This window comes from Polyodon spathula, chromosome 9, assembly GCF_017654505.1.
Source record: "Polyodon spathula isolate WHYD16114869_AA chromosome 9, ASM1765450v1, whole genome shotgun sequence".
In the NCBI taxonomy this organism is placed as follows: domain Eukaryota; kingdom Metazoa; phylum Chordata; class Actinopteri; order Acipenseriformes; family Polyodontidae; genus Polyodon; species Polyodon spathula.
Genome location: NC_054542.1, coordinates 16423152 through 16439647, shown reverse-complemented (window position 1 = coordinate 16439647; position 16496 = coordinate 16423152). Strand labels below are relative to the sequence as shown.

The window sequence follows — 16496 nt, the reverse complement described above, 5'->3', positions numbered from 1 at the left end:
TAGTCTTGCTGCGTTCGCGTTACTCAGTAAACAGTCTGCGTTGCAGTCGGCAGTCTGTGTCTGACGTCACTGTCTGCGTAGACGGAGATAGGCAGATTTTTGAGGTTTTCCCAGCACGATCGACTGAGCAAACATGGCGAGCGAATTGACTGATTTTCTGATTGCAGAAGACTATAGTTTTTTTCCCTCACTGTTCCCATACAGCTCCATCGTAACTAGACTGGTAAATAAATTATGCAAATACTTATTTCAGTAATTCCAAGACCATCTTTTATTAGGAATCTGTTTAAGCAATTACAGTTTGTACATCAGTTTTATATGGAGGACATTCCATGCCAAAATGATAAATAAATAAATAAATACATACATACATAAATACATGTTGAAAGAAATAAATTAATTAATAGATTAATTAGTAAATATATAAATACATACTTGTTGAAATAAATAAATACATGGACATTTATTTATGTATTCATTAATTATTTATTCCTGTATTTATTTATTTTTAATTTTGGCATGGAATGTCTTCTATAGTTTTATTAGTCCCGTACAATATTAATTTATGCAAGCGCTTTATTTGTGTTATTTACACCCTCATTCTAGGTGGCGCTACCACGATCACTAATGCTTCATGCGGCGCTCTTCCATTGTTTTGAAGACGCGTTTGCTGCAGCGCAACACTCAGACATATCCCCAAGAAAGTGCCTTGAGGGCATAAGATGATGCTTAATGGTTAGGTTTGGGGTGATGGTTGGGTTAGGGTGGCTTGATTTCGTTGAGATGCCGAGCTCTGGAAGTGAAGGGACGTTTTTAAGGGATATGTCTTCACGCTGCAGACGGGTCTGGTCCAGCGGAGTACCTTTTACTATCTGCAGGGGATGCGCAGACTCTGCGCCCAGAGGATGCGTGATCTCTGTTGTCAGTTCTGGCTGCGGTCAAGCAGTTTGTCGTAGTCTGACAGGGTATGCGCGCAGAGCCACGTAATTTGACACAAAGTCTACGCAGACTCTGAAAAGTCTGCACGTCGCGAACACACCCTGTGTTTTTGTAAATGTACAGCAGTCGCGCTCTGTGTTTATGAGAGGATATTCTTTTAAAATGCGTTTTGTATACTATAGGTGTATAAAGGTAGATGCATAAATGTAGTATACTTGAAAATAAATAAATATAAAAATGAACAAAAACAGCGAGTTTGTTAAATGTAATTTATTCAAACTCCTGTATTTTCTATTGGTGATACGGAAAAGCGTGTAGAGAAGCAGGTGCTGTTTTCTCCAGTGAGGATTTGTCCAGTCAGTGAAAACTGAATGGACCAAAGCGTAAGCCTTCTAATATCTGCAAAAATAGGTATGTAATGATATTGTATTGTATCAGCACATTGGAATGCAATTGTAGTATGCGTGTGGTTAGAGAACCATGTGTGTTTAACCCTTGCTTGCCAACGAGAGTCCTGCTTACTGTGAATTTTTATACACAATATCATTGTTTATTATTATTCATTGTATTAGTAAAAAAATCCACAGTGGAGATACGTAAACTATGGCGTTAATCATACATTTATGTTTTGGTAATACTAAACAAATAAATTGGAGAACATGTAACGAACAGTTAAATGCTACAACAACGTCACAAGTGTGTGCAGGCGTTTCTGTAAACTAATTAAACTGGATCATTTTAAAACGAACACATCAATAAGCATGTAAACATGAACGTTCAAAACACACTACGTACTTTCAAAACATTATCACGCAACAGTACGTCAAGTTCAAAGCATTTGCGTAGATTTTTACAGTTATGGTATTGCATTTGTTTTTTTCCTAAAACGTTTTTCAGCTAAAGCTAACTGAGTAAACCAGCATACCAGTTTACTAATACAAACTGTAACTGTACAAACGTATACAATACAAAGCAAACAAAAAATAAAAATGACTAAAGTTAACTCGGTATATACAAAAAAACTACAAGTACTACATCCAGAAACACGCACGCACGCACGCTCACAATACGGTAAATAGGAATCAATGGCTAACGGATGACCTTTTCAGGCATTACTGATTTGTTATTTTCCTCCAAAAACAATCATTCACTCGTGATTACACATTTTATCGAGATACAGCATGTTTTTAATAAGTGAACTTGTTTAATAAAACTTTTTTTTAGAGAAAAACGTTTAATTAATATTAGAACAAATACCATTTGTTATTAACATGCTACTGTATAACTACTGTACATACTGATAATACGGGTCTATTTTATTTGTTATTACCATACTTCTTTACATACTGGCTGTGTTAAGTAAGTGAGCCGCTCAGAGTGAGAACCCTCAGAAAGCACCCCGTGCAGATTTAAATGACTTAACGCTCTGCTCCACGAGAGCGCTGAGCGACATTTAAAAATAGAAAATAATAATTTTTTGCTTGTGTGTGTTTCGGAGGTGATGGTAGATGAAATGGCCCTGTGTGAAGTTGCTGTCCCCAGCTATACCTCACTGAGTTCGGCGCTCTGTTTGGACTGAACCTCATAACTGGCTGTGTTTAATACCGACAATACCGACATTAATAATGAAAATTATGAATAATATTAATACTACAAATAATAATACATCAATAACTGTAAAACAGCTCTACATTTTTTAAAAATGAAATTAAATGATACAAATTCGAAAACAACCATTTTTGCCATCTTTTTTAGCCAATTAATACATAACTTAATAAATCGAAACCAGTTCATCGTTCTTGACAAACGTATTTGTCAATCCTGCCTGCCATCTCCACTTGTTTCCTGCAGGTGGCCATTCCGTTCGCTCCCTCTGATCACTGATGAGAAATGCTCAGGAGCGCTCTGAGCTGCTCAGCAGGAGTGGAACTGAGCAAGTCGTTAAGCTGATTCTTTTACTGAGCAGCTCACTTAGTTAACGCTGATAGAATGTGTCTATTTTTTGTGGCTCCCCTTTGTCGTTTTTTCTCTGAACTTTGTGTTTGTATATTAGTTGGCCATCTATAATGAAAAAACGCTTACATTGCCTCTGAAAATTAACCTTTCCTCCAATATTCCCTTTAAGTGTATCTGTCAGTGGTGTAGTGGTAAATAAGAAATGTGGGTAAACTCCCCTGTTTGTTGCTGGAGGCCAGGCAGTGGCAGGGTAGGAACTTAGGTTGACCACTGTTTCCGTTTTTGTTTTTTATGGGGGGAGGGGAGTTTAGAGGACAACACTGTTTTAAGAATAATTTTGGTTTTGTAAAGAGCACGAACTAAAGAAGAGTCTTCAAGGCATTATAATATGTCAGAAATCTGGAAAACCTTTTTTTAAAAATAATTGTTGAAGCCCTCTCCCAAAAAAAGCAACAATGGACACTACTCTCAATTTATTTTCTCAAAATAAATATTTATAAATAGAATAAGTTATTCATTCTGTTATCAGTAGTAAGAAAAATGTATCTGATAACTTTAGTTCATTACGTTTTTTAACAAAAACTGTTGGAAAAATTTGATCAATTTAATCTGTGTGGGAGTTTAAGTTACATTTTCTTTGCACGCAGTACAGTAGCAACGTTTTATTTCTAACCCGAGATTAGTTTTAATCGTCTGATTTACCGTCTGATACCCAAAGTATTGCATATTTGTCTGTGTCATGACAAATCTGTGTATGTCAAGTTAATACATTTTTCAGGAACGGCAAGAAACCTCTTACCTCAATTTAAATTTGCAGAGAGCACTTGGAATCCAACTAGGTAGTGGACATCAATGTTGACATACAAGTTTTATTCATGACGGTGTACTATGCAATTGAAATAAAAGGTTGTCACATGGTGTTTGAATCAGCTTTATTAGCTGTTGAGTTATGAGACATTAATAGGACATAGGGTTTTATTCATGTAAAAAAAACAAAAGTGCCAAACAATGACATGCAAGTTTTTGTCATGGCACAGACTATATGATAACTATTCGCATACTATTTTCTTAATGGTGGAAAAATGTGATGAATTAAATTTTAAAAAGATCAAAAAGACAGAAAACAGCAGAACGTACCACATTTGAACAGGTACTTCTGTGTTTTCAAAGCGGAAGTTGTTTAGGCAGCGCGAGCAAGTGCAGTGCGCTGCATACTGCTTTTTATCCATGTACCTGAAAATAACACTACACCGGCCCTGTTTCTGGAGGATTTAGGATCAGGCTGGCATGACTTATTCACAACACATGCTAAACTAGCAGCGACACAAGTATCATCTAACTCAAGTCTTTTGTACTGTGAAAATGTGCATCATAGCAGGTCATCTTTTAAAAATAAACACTAAAGTTATACAGTCTTTGTTATAATAACAAAATACATGTTGTTGTAAGTATCCACTGCACAATGGCCGTGCATTCAGCAAACCAGTTAAAACTATTCTGCATTGAGACTAACACAATGCTCATTTGTCAGAATAATTGGACACCACTGACTCAGTGGAATTGCTGGCACACACAACAAATGCATGTTAGATTTTTTTTTTTTTTTTTTTTAAATCTCAAAAGCAGTGCTTAATGGGTCTAATAAAACATTTAGTTGTCAGCGAGAACTGCCAGAGACTCTCTATACTGCAACGACAGTTTACGTGTTTTCTGATTATACAAGGGGGTGCATGATCCTGGGGACTGGAGTCCAGGGCTGAACTTGTATGAGAAACTGTGGGTGCGACTGAGTGAGTGTGAGAGCTGTGACCGGAGAGAATATGCAGTGAAAGTGCCAAGACTAAAATGCAGAGTTACTATTTTGGTGCCGTGTCACAGGAAAAAAGTTTGCTGGGAAATAAGGTAGCATTTGCTTTTTGGAGCCTTTCTATACATGCACGAATCATTGAACTTAAAGGCAAGATTAAGCAGTCGACATTTTCTGTCTGAACTTCTAATTCAGAACAGACTGTTATTGCAATCTTTCCAGTTGCCTGGTACATTGTTTTACTCTTTGTTAAAAGCTACATTATATGTGGTAAAAATCTAAAACACTTTGTTGTAATATTAATAACATGTTTTTCATATTTAATAATAGGTTAACTTTAGGTTACGTAGTTTACAAAGTTTACATTTAATCGCAGGCTACTTTATATTATAGGTTTTCTTCGTACATACACTTGCAATATATTTGCAAATGTTAGCGAAAGAGAAATAAATACAATACATGTATTATTTTGTATACGGATTATGTTATGACATAAGGTGTGGCATATCAAGAAGCTGATTAAACAGCATCATCAATACACAGGTGCACCTTGTGCTGGGGACAATACAAGGCCACTCTAAAGTGTGCAGTTTTGTCACACAACACAATGCCACAGATGTCTCAAGTTTTGAGGGAGCATGCAATTGGCATGCTGACTGCAGGAATGTCCACCAGAGCTGTTGCCAGAAAAATGAATGTTCATTTCTCTACCATAAGCCGCCTCCAACATCGTTTTAGAGAATTTGGCAGTATGTCCAACCGGCCTCACAACCGCAGGCCACGTGTAACGACGCCAGCCCAGGATCTCCACATCCGGCTTCTTTACCTGTGGGATCGTCTGAGCAGCCACTCGGACAGCTGATGAAACTGTGGGTTTGCACAACCGAAGAATTTCTGCACAAACTGTCAGAAACCGTCTCAGGGAAGCTCATCTGCGTGCTCGTCATCCTCACCAGGGTCTTGACCTGACTGCAGTTCGGCATCGTAACCGACTTCAATGGGCAAATGCTCAGTGCTGTTCACGGATGAATCCCGGTTTCAGCTGTACCGGGCAGATGGCAGACAGCATGTATGGCGTCGTGTGGGCGAAATATACTGTAAATACAGTATAATCGTAAATCTCAAAAAACTACTCACTTCTAAATCTTTTGTAGTCATTTTCGTATTACTTCAGTATAAATACATGTTAATTTGGATTCATATGTTGTTTTTTTCTGACTTTATGTGAACGAAAAGACACTTGCTCGTTTTCCCATTGGAAATAGGTCACAAAAGCAAAGTTTGTGGGGCATAATAGCCATTTTCTGTACTTTTGAGGCATAAGCAATTAGGAAATAACACTTACTACCCAGGAACAAAACCAAAAAAACAAAACAAATTAGTACACGGTGTAATTTTAGTGTAGCTTTTTTAATGCCACTCCTGGCGCAAAAATTCAAGCAGCTCGGCTTTGTTTGATGGCTTGTGACCATCCATCTTCCTCTTGATCACATTCCAGAGGTTTTCAATGGGGTTCAGGTCTGGAGATTGGGTTGGCCATGACAGGGTCTTGATCTGGTGGTCCTCCATCCACACCTTGATTGACCTGGCTGTGTGGCATGGAGCATTGTCCTGCTGGAAAAACCAATCATCAGAGTTGGGGAACATTGTCAGAGCAGAAGGAAGCAAGTTTTCTTCCACCAAATATTGATTTCTGAACTCTTCCTAAGTTAAAACGTTAGTATTGTGTTGTTTAAAAATGAATATGAACTTATTTTCTTTGCATTATCTGACAGATACTGACAGGTCTGACAACACTGCATCTTTTTTGTTATTTTGACCAGTTGTCATTTTTTGCAAATAAATGCTCTAAATGACAATATTTTTATTTGGAATTTGGGAGAAATGTTGTCAGTAGTTTATAGAATAAAACAAAAATGTTCGTTTTACCCAAACACATACCTATAAATAGTAAAACCCTGAGTGAACAAATAACACAACATTTTGATACTTATTTAATTTATTTATTAAAGAAAGTTATGCAACACCCAATGCCCCCATGTGAAAAAGTAATCACACCCTTAGATTCAATAACTGCAACCAAACGCTTCCTGTAGTTATTGATCAGTCTCTCACAGTGCTGTGAAGGAATTTTCTTCATGTTGTAATTTCACAAAATGGGACACCATGGGAAGGGTCTGAATACTTTTGCAAGGCACTGTACGTACTTGCCAATATTTGGAAACTGCTCGGCGGGACGCTCGTCTCGGAGGGGGTTGTCAAACGCATCATACATGTGGGAGGAGTCATATAATAGATGTATCCCACCAACTCAACATGACCATCATGACAGTATAAATAGACATAATGAAGCGTTTTTACCTTTGTATAAGTTAGGGATCAGCAGGTGTGTCAGCCGCACAAAGAGCACGTCGTGTGGTTTTCACTAACTACTGTGCAGAATAAATTACTTTTTTTCTCTGGGTAAGTGTCGGGACTTTCTTCCTATGCGTCGGGACATGGGACATTTTCTAGGAAATCGGGAGTGTCCCGACCATATAGGGACTGTTGGGATGTATGTATTTAGTAAAGTGGGAGGCAGACATGCATTGTCTGGACATAGCTGGGATCAAAAAAAGGACAGAAATTAATTAACCTTTTTGTTACAGACTTTCTAACAAGTCTGGCATAAACAATTCTAGCTGTTACTTAATTAAATCCTTTAAAAAAAAAAAAAAGCACGAAATATGCTTAGCATAAAAAAGAACAGTCCTACAGGCGCAGGTTACAGTACCTGTGGGTTTCAGATCACGTCAGATCAATTCCAGATTTTTTAAATCCTTTGGTGGAAATATCTGGTCTACTTTTAATGTTTTCAAGCTATTTGGCTTCATCACTGCCATTCTCATATACACTTTGACATCTGACACATTATTTCCCTTGTCAGGGTTCTCCCCAGGCCTTTTCAGCCGCCTGGCTGAAAAAACCTGATCCGCCCATCTTGCAGATGCTGTTGTGCCTTTAACAATAAGGATTGATTGTGCTGCTAGCACACTAGATGCACACAGTTGCATGTTGCTGGGTGAAAAAAAATCTTGGAACCACATGACAGCTGTGTTAAAACATTTAACCAATCATAGAGTTGAAGGGGCAGGTTTTCTGTGTTAAGCACTTTGAGAGGCTAAAATGTTAAATGCATGCAAGGGGTCAAAATAAGCCTGCGATCGGCGCGATCCACTGCCTAATACTATATTATTATATAGAAATAGGAACTGGATGACACGTGGGGTATGTTGTTCCGTATCCTCCTTTGTAAACACTTGTATAAAGTAATCATTTAATATATTTGCTATTTTTTTTCTTCATCTACGATTTTGCCATTTGTATCTCTTAGACATTTAACCTCCTCTTTGAATGTTCTCTTGCTGTTGTAATATTGGAAAAACATTTTGGAATTGGTTTTAGCCCTCTTAGCAATGTTCATTTATATTTCTCTCTTGGCCTTTCTAACTTCCTTTTTGACTTGTGTTTGCAGTTCAGTGTACTCTTTCTGTGTACTTTCTTTTTGGTCCCTTTTTAACGCTCTGTAAAGTGCCTTTTTTCACTGAATTTTTTTTTAATTGATCTGTTAAACCATTTTGACAATTTAGTTTTACATTTAGATTTGTCTACTTTAGGGATGTAATTGTTTTGCACCTCTAGTACTACATTTTTGAAGAACAGCCATCCTTTTTCTGTGGATGTATTCTCTATTTTACTCCAATCTACTTCTATTAGTCTCTGTTTCATACCTTCATAGTTTGCTTTTCTAAAATTGTAAACCTCCCATTTTATATGGGGGAAGTTGAAATCCCCCATTAGTATGGCTTCTCATTTCCTACATGCATTTCTAATGTCATTGTATAACAGATTATTTTGCTCACTGTCTGAATCTGGCGGTCTATAGCATGCTCCTATTATTATGCCCTTTGAATTTTTGTCCGTTATTCTGACCCATATTGATTTGGCTTTGTTTTCTTTGTCCAGGTTTAACACCTGGGCTTCAAGACTGTTTCTTATGTATATCGCTACCCCTCCTCCTCTTCTGTCCAGCCTGTCTTTCCTATACAGTGTATACCCACAAATATTATATTCGTCCCCATCACTCTCAGACAACCAAGTCTCTGTAACACCTATCACATCATAGTTACCTGTTAGTGCAGTAGCTTCAATTTCTAAAATTTTGTTTCTGATACTTCTAGCATTTAGATAAATACATTTAATGGTTGTCTTACTTGAGTTGTCCTTGTTTTGATGCGGTCTCCCTTCTGTTTTTTTGTTGATTTCTCCCCCCTTCCTTTCTAGTTTAAATGCTTCTGAACCTGCTTGAGGATCTTTTCTCCAAGTAGACTGGTTCCCTTTTTATTTAAGTGCAGTCCGTCCCGTCTATACAGATAGTCCTCGTTGTAGAATGTGGTCCAATGATCAAGATAGATGAAGCTTTCCCGTGTGCACCACGTCTTCAGCCATGCGTTTAGATTAATTATTACCAGCTGTCCATATGGTCCATTTCAAGGTGTCGGTAGTATACCAGAAAATACCACAGTTTTGGTTTTCTCTTTTAATTTCCTTCCTAGCTCTCTGAATGTACCGATGTGGATGACTACTACCGGGTCGTCTCCTGTTCGTTCTAGGAGCCTGTCCACATTCTCAGTGATGTGCTTGACCGAGGCTCCCGGAAGGCAGCACACTGTTGTAGTAAGGGGGTCCAAACTGTAAATTGAACTTGCTGTGTTTCTCAATATGGAGTCCCCAACAATCATGACCTCCCTTCTTTTTCCTTCCTAGCTCTCTGAATTTGTTTTGCAGGGATTTTCTCCTTTCAAGGGACTGCTTACAAGTTCCGTGTTCTGCCGTCTGGTCTTTCTCTAGCCCCTCACACCTTTTTGAAGTGCATGAAGGCTATCCTGGCCCTTCCTGGGTGCATCCCAGTGTTCAACTACTGGACGATTGGCTCATATGTGTCGAGTCTATAGGCAGTAGCGCTCACAGAACTGGTGACCGCTCACCTTGACAGGTTTGGCCTGATGGTGAACTTGTCAAAAAGCCAACTGGTTGCCTCCCAGACTACCGTCTACCTGGGAACCTGCTTGAACTCAAGCAGCATGATCGCCACTCTGTCCTAGGACAGAATCCAGAGGCTCCACACATGCCTGAGGCTGTTTCAGCCAGGCTTGTCACGGGAGTTTGTCACCTTCCAGAAGCTTCTGGGCTTGATGGCAGCAGCCAGACCCTCCCATATGGGTCTTCTCTGCATGCACCCTCTTCAAGTGTGGTTCATTCGCAGTGTGAATCATCCCCTCTTACAACCACATCTCCGCCTGTTGGTGTCCCAACTCTGTATGGAGGCCCTCTCATGGTGGAAACAGCCATCTCACCTGTGTGTAGGTGTCGACCTATTTGTCTCCCTGGAATTCGCACATTGTCCCCTCTGGTTCTCAATTCTGGGGAATGGGGGTCCACTGGGAGTGAACGTCCTTGCCCACGAGTGACCGAGGACTCTCCTTTATGCCTTTCCACCGGTAGCATTGCTTCCGATGTGCATGGCAAAAATTAGGCAGGAATGAGCCAGTTTTGTTTCGTGGCCCCGTACTGGCCCCACGCCTAACTTGCTGAACCGGAGCCATTCAAGAGCCAGACCCAGAGCTATAGGCTCGATGGATTGGGGTGCCACAACGTCTCCTGCGTCTGGCTGAGCAGGTCATGGCACTTGGGCAATTGACAAGGCTGCTGGCACAATAGCTGCACCAGCGTGTAGAACTGCTTGTCAAGTGTCAAGTATTGGTACAACAGAAAAAAAGCCGGTTTGGTACCGTTGCTGAAGCATAGAGCGTTCATGTTAAACTGCATCGGAGTGTTGACAGTGTATTAATGTAATGCTAACACTGTGTATCAGAGTGTTAACAGTGTATTAATGTAATGCTAACGCTGTGTATCAGAATGTTAACTATGTGTTAACAGCATATTACCCAAGTTGTGTTTTCAGTGGTCAAAATATTTGATGCAACTTATTAGTAATGGATAAAGTGAGTCCTGCTTTTTGCTTAAAGCTGTTTGAATATTGTAGTTCAGCAGACGCAACTTCCAAATATTGTTGCACAGTTACAGATATCTGATTTGTTGAAGATAAAAAATCTTCTCTGGTATAATTAATAATTCTGTTCAAAACAATACAATACAAAAACTATAACAATAATCACATTTCACCTTCTCTCTATTTATATTTAGTTTTATGTACATTTATTTACACAAATAAAACAGAAAAACATTCAAGCAAAAATAACAAAAATGATGAGGATAAAGTTTATTTTATTATTTTGTAAAAAATGCTGGTAAATTATGTGGACACTAAACAACAATAAATGTTTTGTCTTCTCTGTGTATTATCTTCTTTGTGTTGTCCATCAACATTCTATCTACAATTTCTCCATACTGTAGAATAGTGTCCCCTGAAATGTGAAACAACAATGTAGAAGGAACAGATGTAATTCTACATTTTCTAGCAACATGTAGATTAGTGTCCCATTGGCTTAACATAAAGAATATTTGAATGTGCATTTACATTTTGAAAGAATATTTGAAACACCTCAGCACTAACTATCCATGATTTTTTTTCATCAAATTCCAAGGAGTCAAAACACAGACATTTTTACTAGTGTGAATGCCACAGTATTTACAGTGTAGGAAGCAAGGTGGTTTAATAAATGAATAAACCTGTGAGCTCTGCTATTTTTTTGTAACGAAAAAAAAACAAAACATAATTGATAGCGTGAAGGAGTTTGAAAATAATTTGCCATCTGTCTTCTTATGTCTCATTCTCTAGCCAAACACATCCCTAGCCTGTTGCCATGTCCCTGGAAATGAAAACAGACCTGACTAATGACACCTGCCTGCAGACCCCTCTTCAGTTGAATCCACAGTCTCTTCATAATGCCTTACTGGACCCTGAGATCAGGAAAGACACATCCCACAACGAGCACAGCGGCTACAAGGTGGACAAACATGCCAATAATCATGAGACTGAGCAAACCAACAAACCCACAAACGAGCATGCCAATGTCAAATGGGTGAAGGAGGGCCAAAATCAGCTGCAAAAAGCAGCAGTGACAGAGAAACAGGATCAGAATCACAATCTACAGTTCCCTTCTGGGGATAGCAAGCAGGACAATGTAAAAGGTGATGAGGCGGAAGCACCAGCCAAGGGATTTCTACCCTTCTGCTCTAACTTGAAGCTATCTGCTGAGAACCTGGCCAAAGAGCCATGCAGTTTTGGTAGTTTACAGGGGCATACTGTTAAGTTGGTGGGAGAAAAAAATGCTGTCACAATTTTGGAGAAAGAGTTGCAGAAGGATGACAGAAAGAGTGCCTGCCTCTTTTTGGGGATGAGGAACTCTGCCAGGGGTGATGAGGACTGGACCACCCTCTCTCAGGACAGCACCTCCTATAGCTCTTCTGATGGAGACGCAGGTATCTTAATACATTTATATCTAATCTGTGCTCCAGAAGCAGCTATGTCTGTCTGTGTGTCTGTCTGTCTATCTATCTATCTATCTATCTATCTATCTATCTATCTATCTATCTGTCTATCTATGTAAGGGCTGTCACTTGATTAAAATATTTGATCGGTTAGTTTAATGGGCATTAGTTGATTAATTGGTAGATTAATCGGTGCACATTTTAAAATAAAGGTAACAGTCTTGAAAATAAATAAATACTAGACGTTAATAGAATATAAGCAGAACACAGACGTTACATTGTGCATTTACATTAATGCATTGGAGCGTTTCATTGTTTGTATGCGAAGAAACTGTCGGCATCCAATGCAAACTTTGTTTATGTACAGTATTGTGACAAACTGCCCTCCCCTCTGTATATTATCTGTTATATGTTGCATGTGGTGTGTTAAATGTTGGTGTATAGTCATTGGTACACAGGATATAAACGGGTCTTTGTAACACGAGGGCACTTTGTCACAAGTGTATAAATGTATACCATACAGTACTCACTGTAAACTTTTTTTTATCTGTCACAGTGGCGCATTGCAATTCTGAAATCCTGTGCTATTTTATTCCTAGTAACTCCTGTTTTAGCGTTAAAAATATCTCTGTTTAAATATAAACCCATTGTTTATAAAGATACTATTAGGCCTTTTAGTGAACTACAGATTTGCATTATTGTCGGTAATTTACAAGTGCATTGTGGGTTTACAATAAAACAAATGAAGCAAACAAACAAAAAATATATAGGTTGTTTGTTTGTTCAAAAAAATTGAAAAGTAGAACAAAGTTAAATTGCACACAACTGTACTTGTACTTACATAATGCGTTGGAGCGTTTTGTTGTTTACTTCCAAAGGATGTCGCTACTTTTTTATATTTGTCACAGCAGCAGTCTTACCAATTCTGAAATCATGTGCTATTTTATTCCTATTAACACCCTTTCCTGCAGTGAAAAGAGACATCTCTCTTTTAAAAAAAATAATTGTATTCACACTGCTTTTACACAGCCTTTTGCATTGGTGCTGTCCACGTGGCTGACGTTGATGAAACTTTGATCAGGACAGGTGGGCAATCTGGCTGGATATGTGACATTTTATAACATACATACATAAAAAAAATAACTTCTGCTTGATTAAATTGTGAAAAAATTAATCTCTGATAAATTCATTAGTTGATTAATCAGCCCTATTTAATCTGTTAATCAGAGCAGCCCTAATATATATACACATACACAATGTATGGGATGTCAACACTCAGTTTTCCCAAAAACATTTTAGATACCTAAGGTTAAACAAACTTCACAAATGTTACAATATATGTTCACAGATTCCCTTTTATTAATTCAAATTGCCTGATTGGAAGCTTTCTGTCTGTCTATATTATCTGCTAAACACAATAGTATTCACCTCCTGCAAAGTTTCCACATTTTGTTGGCACCTGAGCGTACTCCACAATGTTTTCAAATTAGACTTTATAGGTAGATTATACAGAAACTACTACACATTGATAAAGTTAAAAAAATGCATATAGAATATAAATAAGTAAGACTTACAGAGAAAAACAGATTAATCTCGGTTGCATAAGTATTTAACCCCTTTGCTACTGCAGCCCTAAATCATCTCAGGCGCAAATTATTTGTTTGAAAGGTCACAAAATTAGTTAAATGGTTTCAGCCAAGGAGCTTTCGAAACAAGTCAGGGATAAAGTGGTAGAGAGGCACAGAGTAGGAGAAAGGTACAAGGAAAAACCTCATCTTAAAGCACGTATGGAGTTTGCAAAAAACCATGTAGATGTTACTGCAGATATGTAGGAAAAGGTTTTGTGGTCAGATGAGACAAAAATTTTAACTTTTTGATCTAAATTCCAAGCTTTACGTCTAGCGCAAGCCCAACACTGCACATCACCCAGTCAACACCATCCCAACTGTCAAACATTCTCTTCAGTAGGGACTGGGAAGCTTGTCAGGATAGAGGGGAGAATGGATTGTGCAAAGTACAGGCAAATCTTGAAGAAAACCTGTTTGAGTCAGCCAAGACAGGAAATTCACATTTCAGCAGGACAATGACCCGAAGCACAAAGCCAAAGCTACACTGGAATGGTTGAACAAGAAGTGAATCAATGTTCATGAGTGGCCCAGTCAAAATCCTGACTTGAATCCAATCGAAAATTTATGTCGAGACTTGAAAATTGCAGTCCATCGATGATCCCCAACAAACTATTCAGAACTGGAGCAATTTTCCCATGAAGAATGGGCAAAAATATCACCATCCTACTGTGCAAAGCCAGACCTATCCAAAACTTGTCCAACTTGTGCAACCAGTAAATTTCATTTTGCACATTTTCTTTGCAAGTTTTGCTGACATTTAATCAGTTCAGTTTAACCACTACAGCTTTGAAAAAAAGAGTTTGTTTGAAAAACTGTGCATAAATTATTTGTAATTCAACAAAATGTGACATTAGTGGTAGGGGGCGAATACTTCTGCAACCACTGTGTGTGTGTGTGTGTCTGTGTGTGTGTATGTATGTGTGTGTGTGTGTGTATTGTAAGGTGGCAGGGGGATGGTCAGATTCCTCCCTGCCTAAAAACATTTTGTTTAATTGTATTATTTGTTAATTGTTAATTATCCCCTGCACTTGGAGGTAATTGTAAATTAGAACCAGGTGCAGGGTATTTAGAGTGTAGCCAGTTTGTTCTGGGCTGTGGCTGTAGAGTGAAGAGCTTGATTGTGATGGTGTGCAAATATAGAGGTAAAACCTATGTTTGGTTTAAAGCTTTTTGTTAAAAGTGTGTGATGTTTTGTTTGACAGGTAAACAGCGTAGCTGTCCTGCGCGTTAGTCAGGGACTTGCCAGTTTGTAGCGAGTGCTCAATGAGAGCTAGGTTTTTGTTTCGTTTATTTGTATGTTGAATAAAACTGTGCGTATTTATTTCTGGGTCACGTTTTTAAAGGGACATAAACCCAAATTACAGCCAGCCTGTTCACAGTGTGTGTGTGTGTGTGTGTGTGTGTGTGTGTGTGTGTGTGTGTGTGTGTATCTCTATCAGTGCCTATAGAAAGTCTACACACCCTTTCAAAATGTTCACCTTTTGTTGCCTTTTAGCCTGGAATTAAAATAGTTTTTTTTTTTTTTTTCATTTATCTACACATCCTACCCCGCAACTTCCAAATGAAAAAAATATTGTAGAAATATGTAGAAAATTAATTAAAAAATAAAAAGTGAACTATCTTGGTGTAGCTCAGGTGTAACCAATCGCCTTCAAAATCACACCCCAAGTTAAGTGGCCTCCACCTGTGTTAAATTGTAGTGATTCACATGATTTCAGGATAAATTCAGCAGTTCCTGTAGGTTCCCTCTGCTGGGTAGTGCATTTCAAAGCAAAGGCTCAACCATGAGCACCAAGGCGCTTTCAAAAGAACTCTGGGACAAAGTTGTTGAAAGGCACAGATTAGGGGATGGATATAAAAAAAATAGCAAAGGCTTGAATATCCCTTGGAGCATGGTCAAGACGATTATTAAGAAGTGGAAGGTGTATGGCACCACCAAGACCCTGCCTAGATCAGGCTGTCCCTCCAAACTGGATGACCAAGCAATCAAAAGACTGATCAGAGAGGCTACCAAGAGGGCAATGGCAAAAGTTCAAGGGGGTGTAGACTTTAGAACATAAGAACATAAGAAAGTTTACAAACGAGAGGAGGCCATTCGGCCCATCTTGCTCGTTTGGTTGTTAGTAGCTTATTGATCCCAGAATCTTATCAAGCAGCTTCTTGAAGGATCCCAGGGTGTCAGCTTCAACAACATTACTGGGGAGTTGATTCCAGACCCTCACAATTCTCTGTGTAAAAAAGTGCCTCCTATTTTCTGTTCTGAATGCCCCTTTGTCTAATCTCTATTTGTGACCCCTGGTCCTTGTTTCTTTTTTTCAGGCTGAAAAAGTCCCTTGGGTCGACACTGTCAATACCTTTTAGAATTCTGAATGCTTGAATTAGGTCGCCACGTAGTCTTCTTTGTTCAAGACTGAACAGATTCAATTCTTTTAGCCTGTCTGCATATGACATGCCTTTTAAACCTGGAATAATTCTGGTCGCTCTTCTTTGCACTCTTTCTAGAGCAGCAATATCTTTTTTATAGCGAGGTGACCAGAACTGAACACAATATTCAAGATGAGGTCTTACTAGTGCATTGTACAGTTTTAACATTACTTCCCTTGATTTAAATTCAACACTTTTCACAATGTATCCGAGCATCTTGTTAGCCTTTTTTATAGCTTCCCCACATT

At 38.6% G+C, this 16496-nt stretch overlaps 1 protein-coding gene across 2 annotated transcripts in view; it reads left to right on the top strand.

Moving 5' to 3' along the window:
• The first annotated feature begins 1012 nt into the window (after positions 1-1012).
• apbb1 (amyloid beta (A4) precursor protein-binding, family B, member 1 (Fe65)) overlaps positions 1013-16496 on the top strand; it is a 116022-nt gene continuing 100538 nt past the window's right edge. Inside the window, exons 1-2 of one of the 2 annotated variants that reach the window (XM_041258766.1) lie at positions 1013-1350; positions 11544-12187. In XM_041258766.1, the coding sequence (XP_041114700.1) occupies positions 11569-12187 (619 nt within the window). In that variant the 5' untranslated portion in view covers positions 1013-1350; positions 11544-11568. The remainder of the gene's footprint in view (positions 1351-11543; positions 12188-16496) is intronic. The other variant, XM_041258765.1, reaches the window with a different exon arrangement.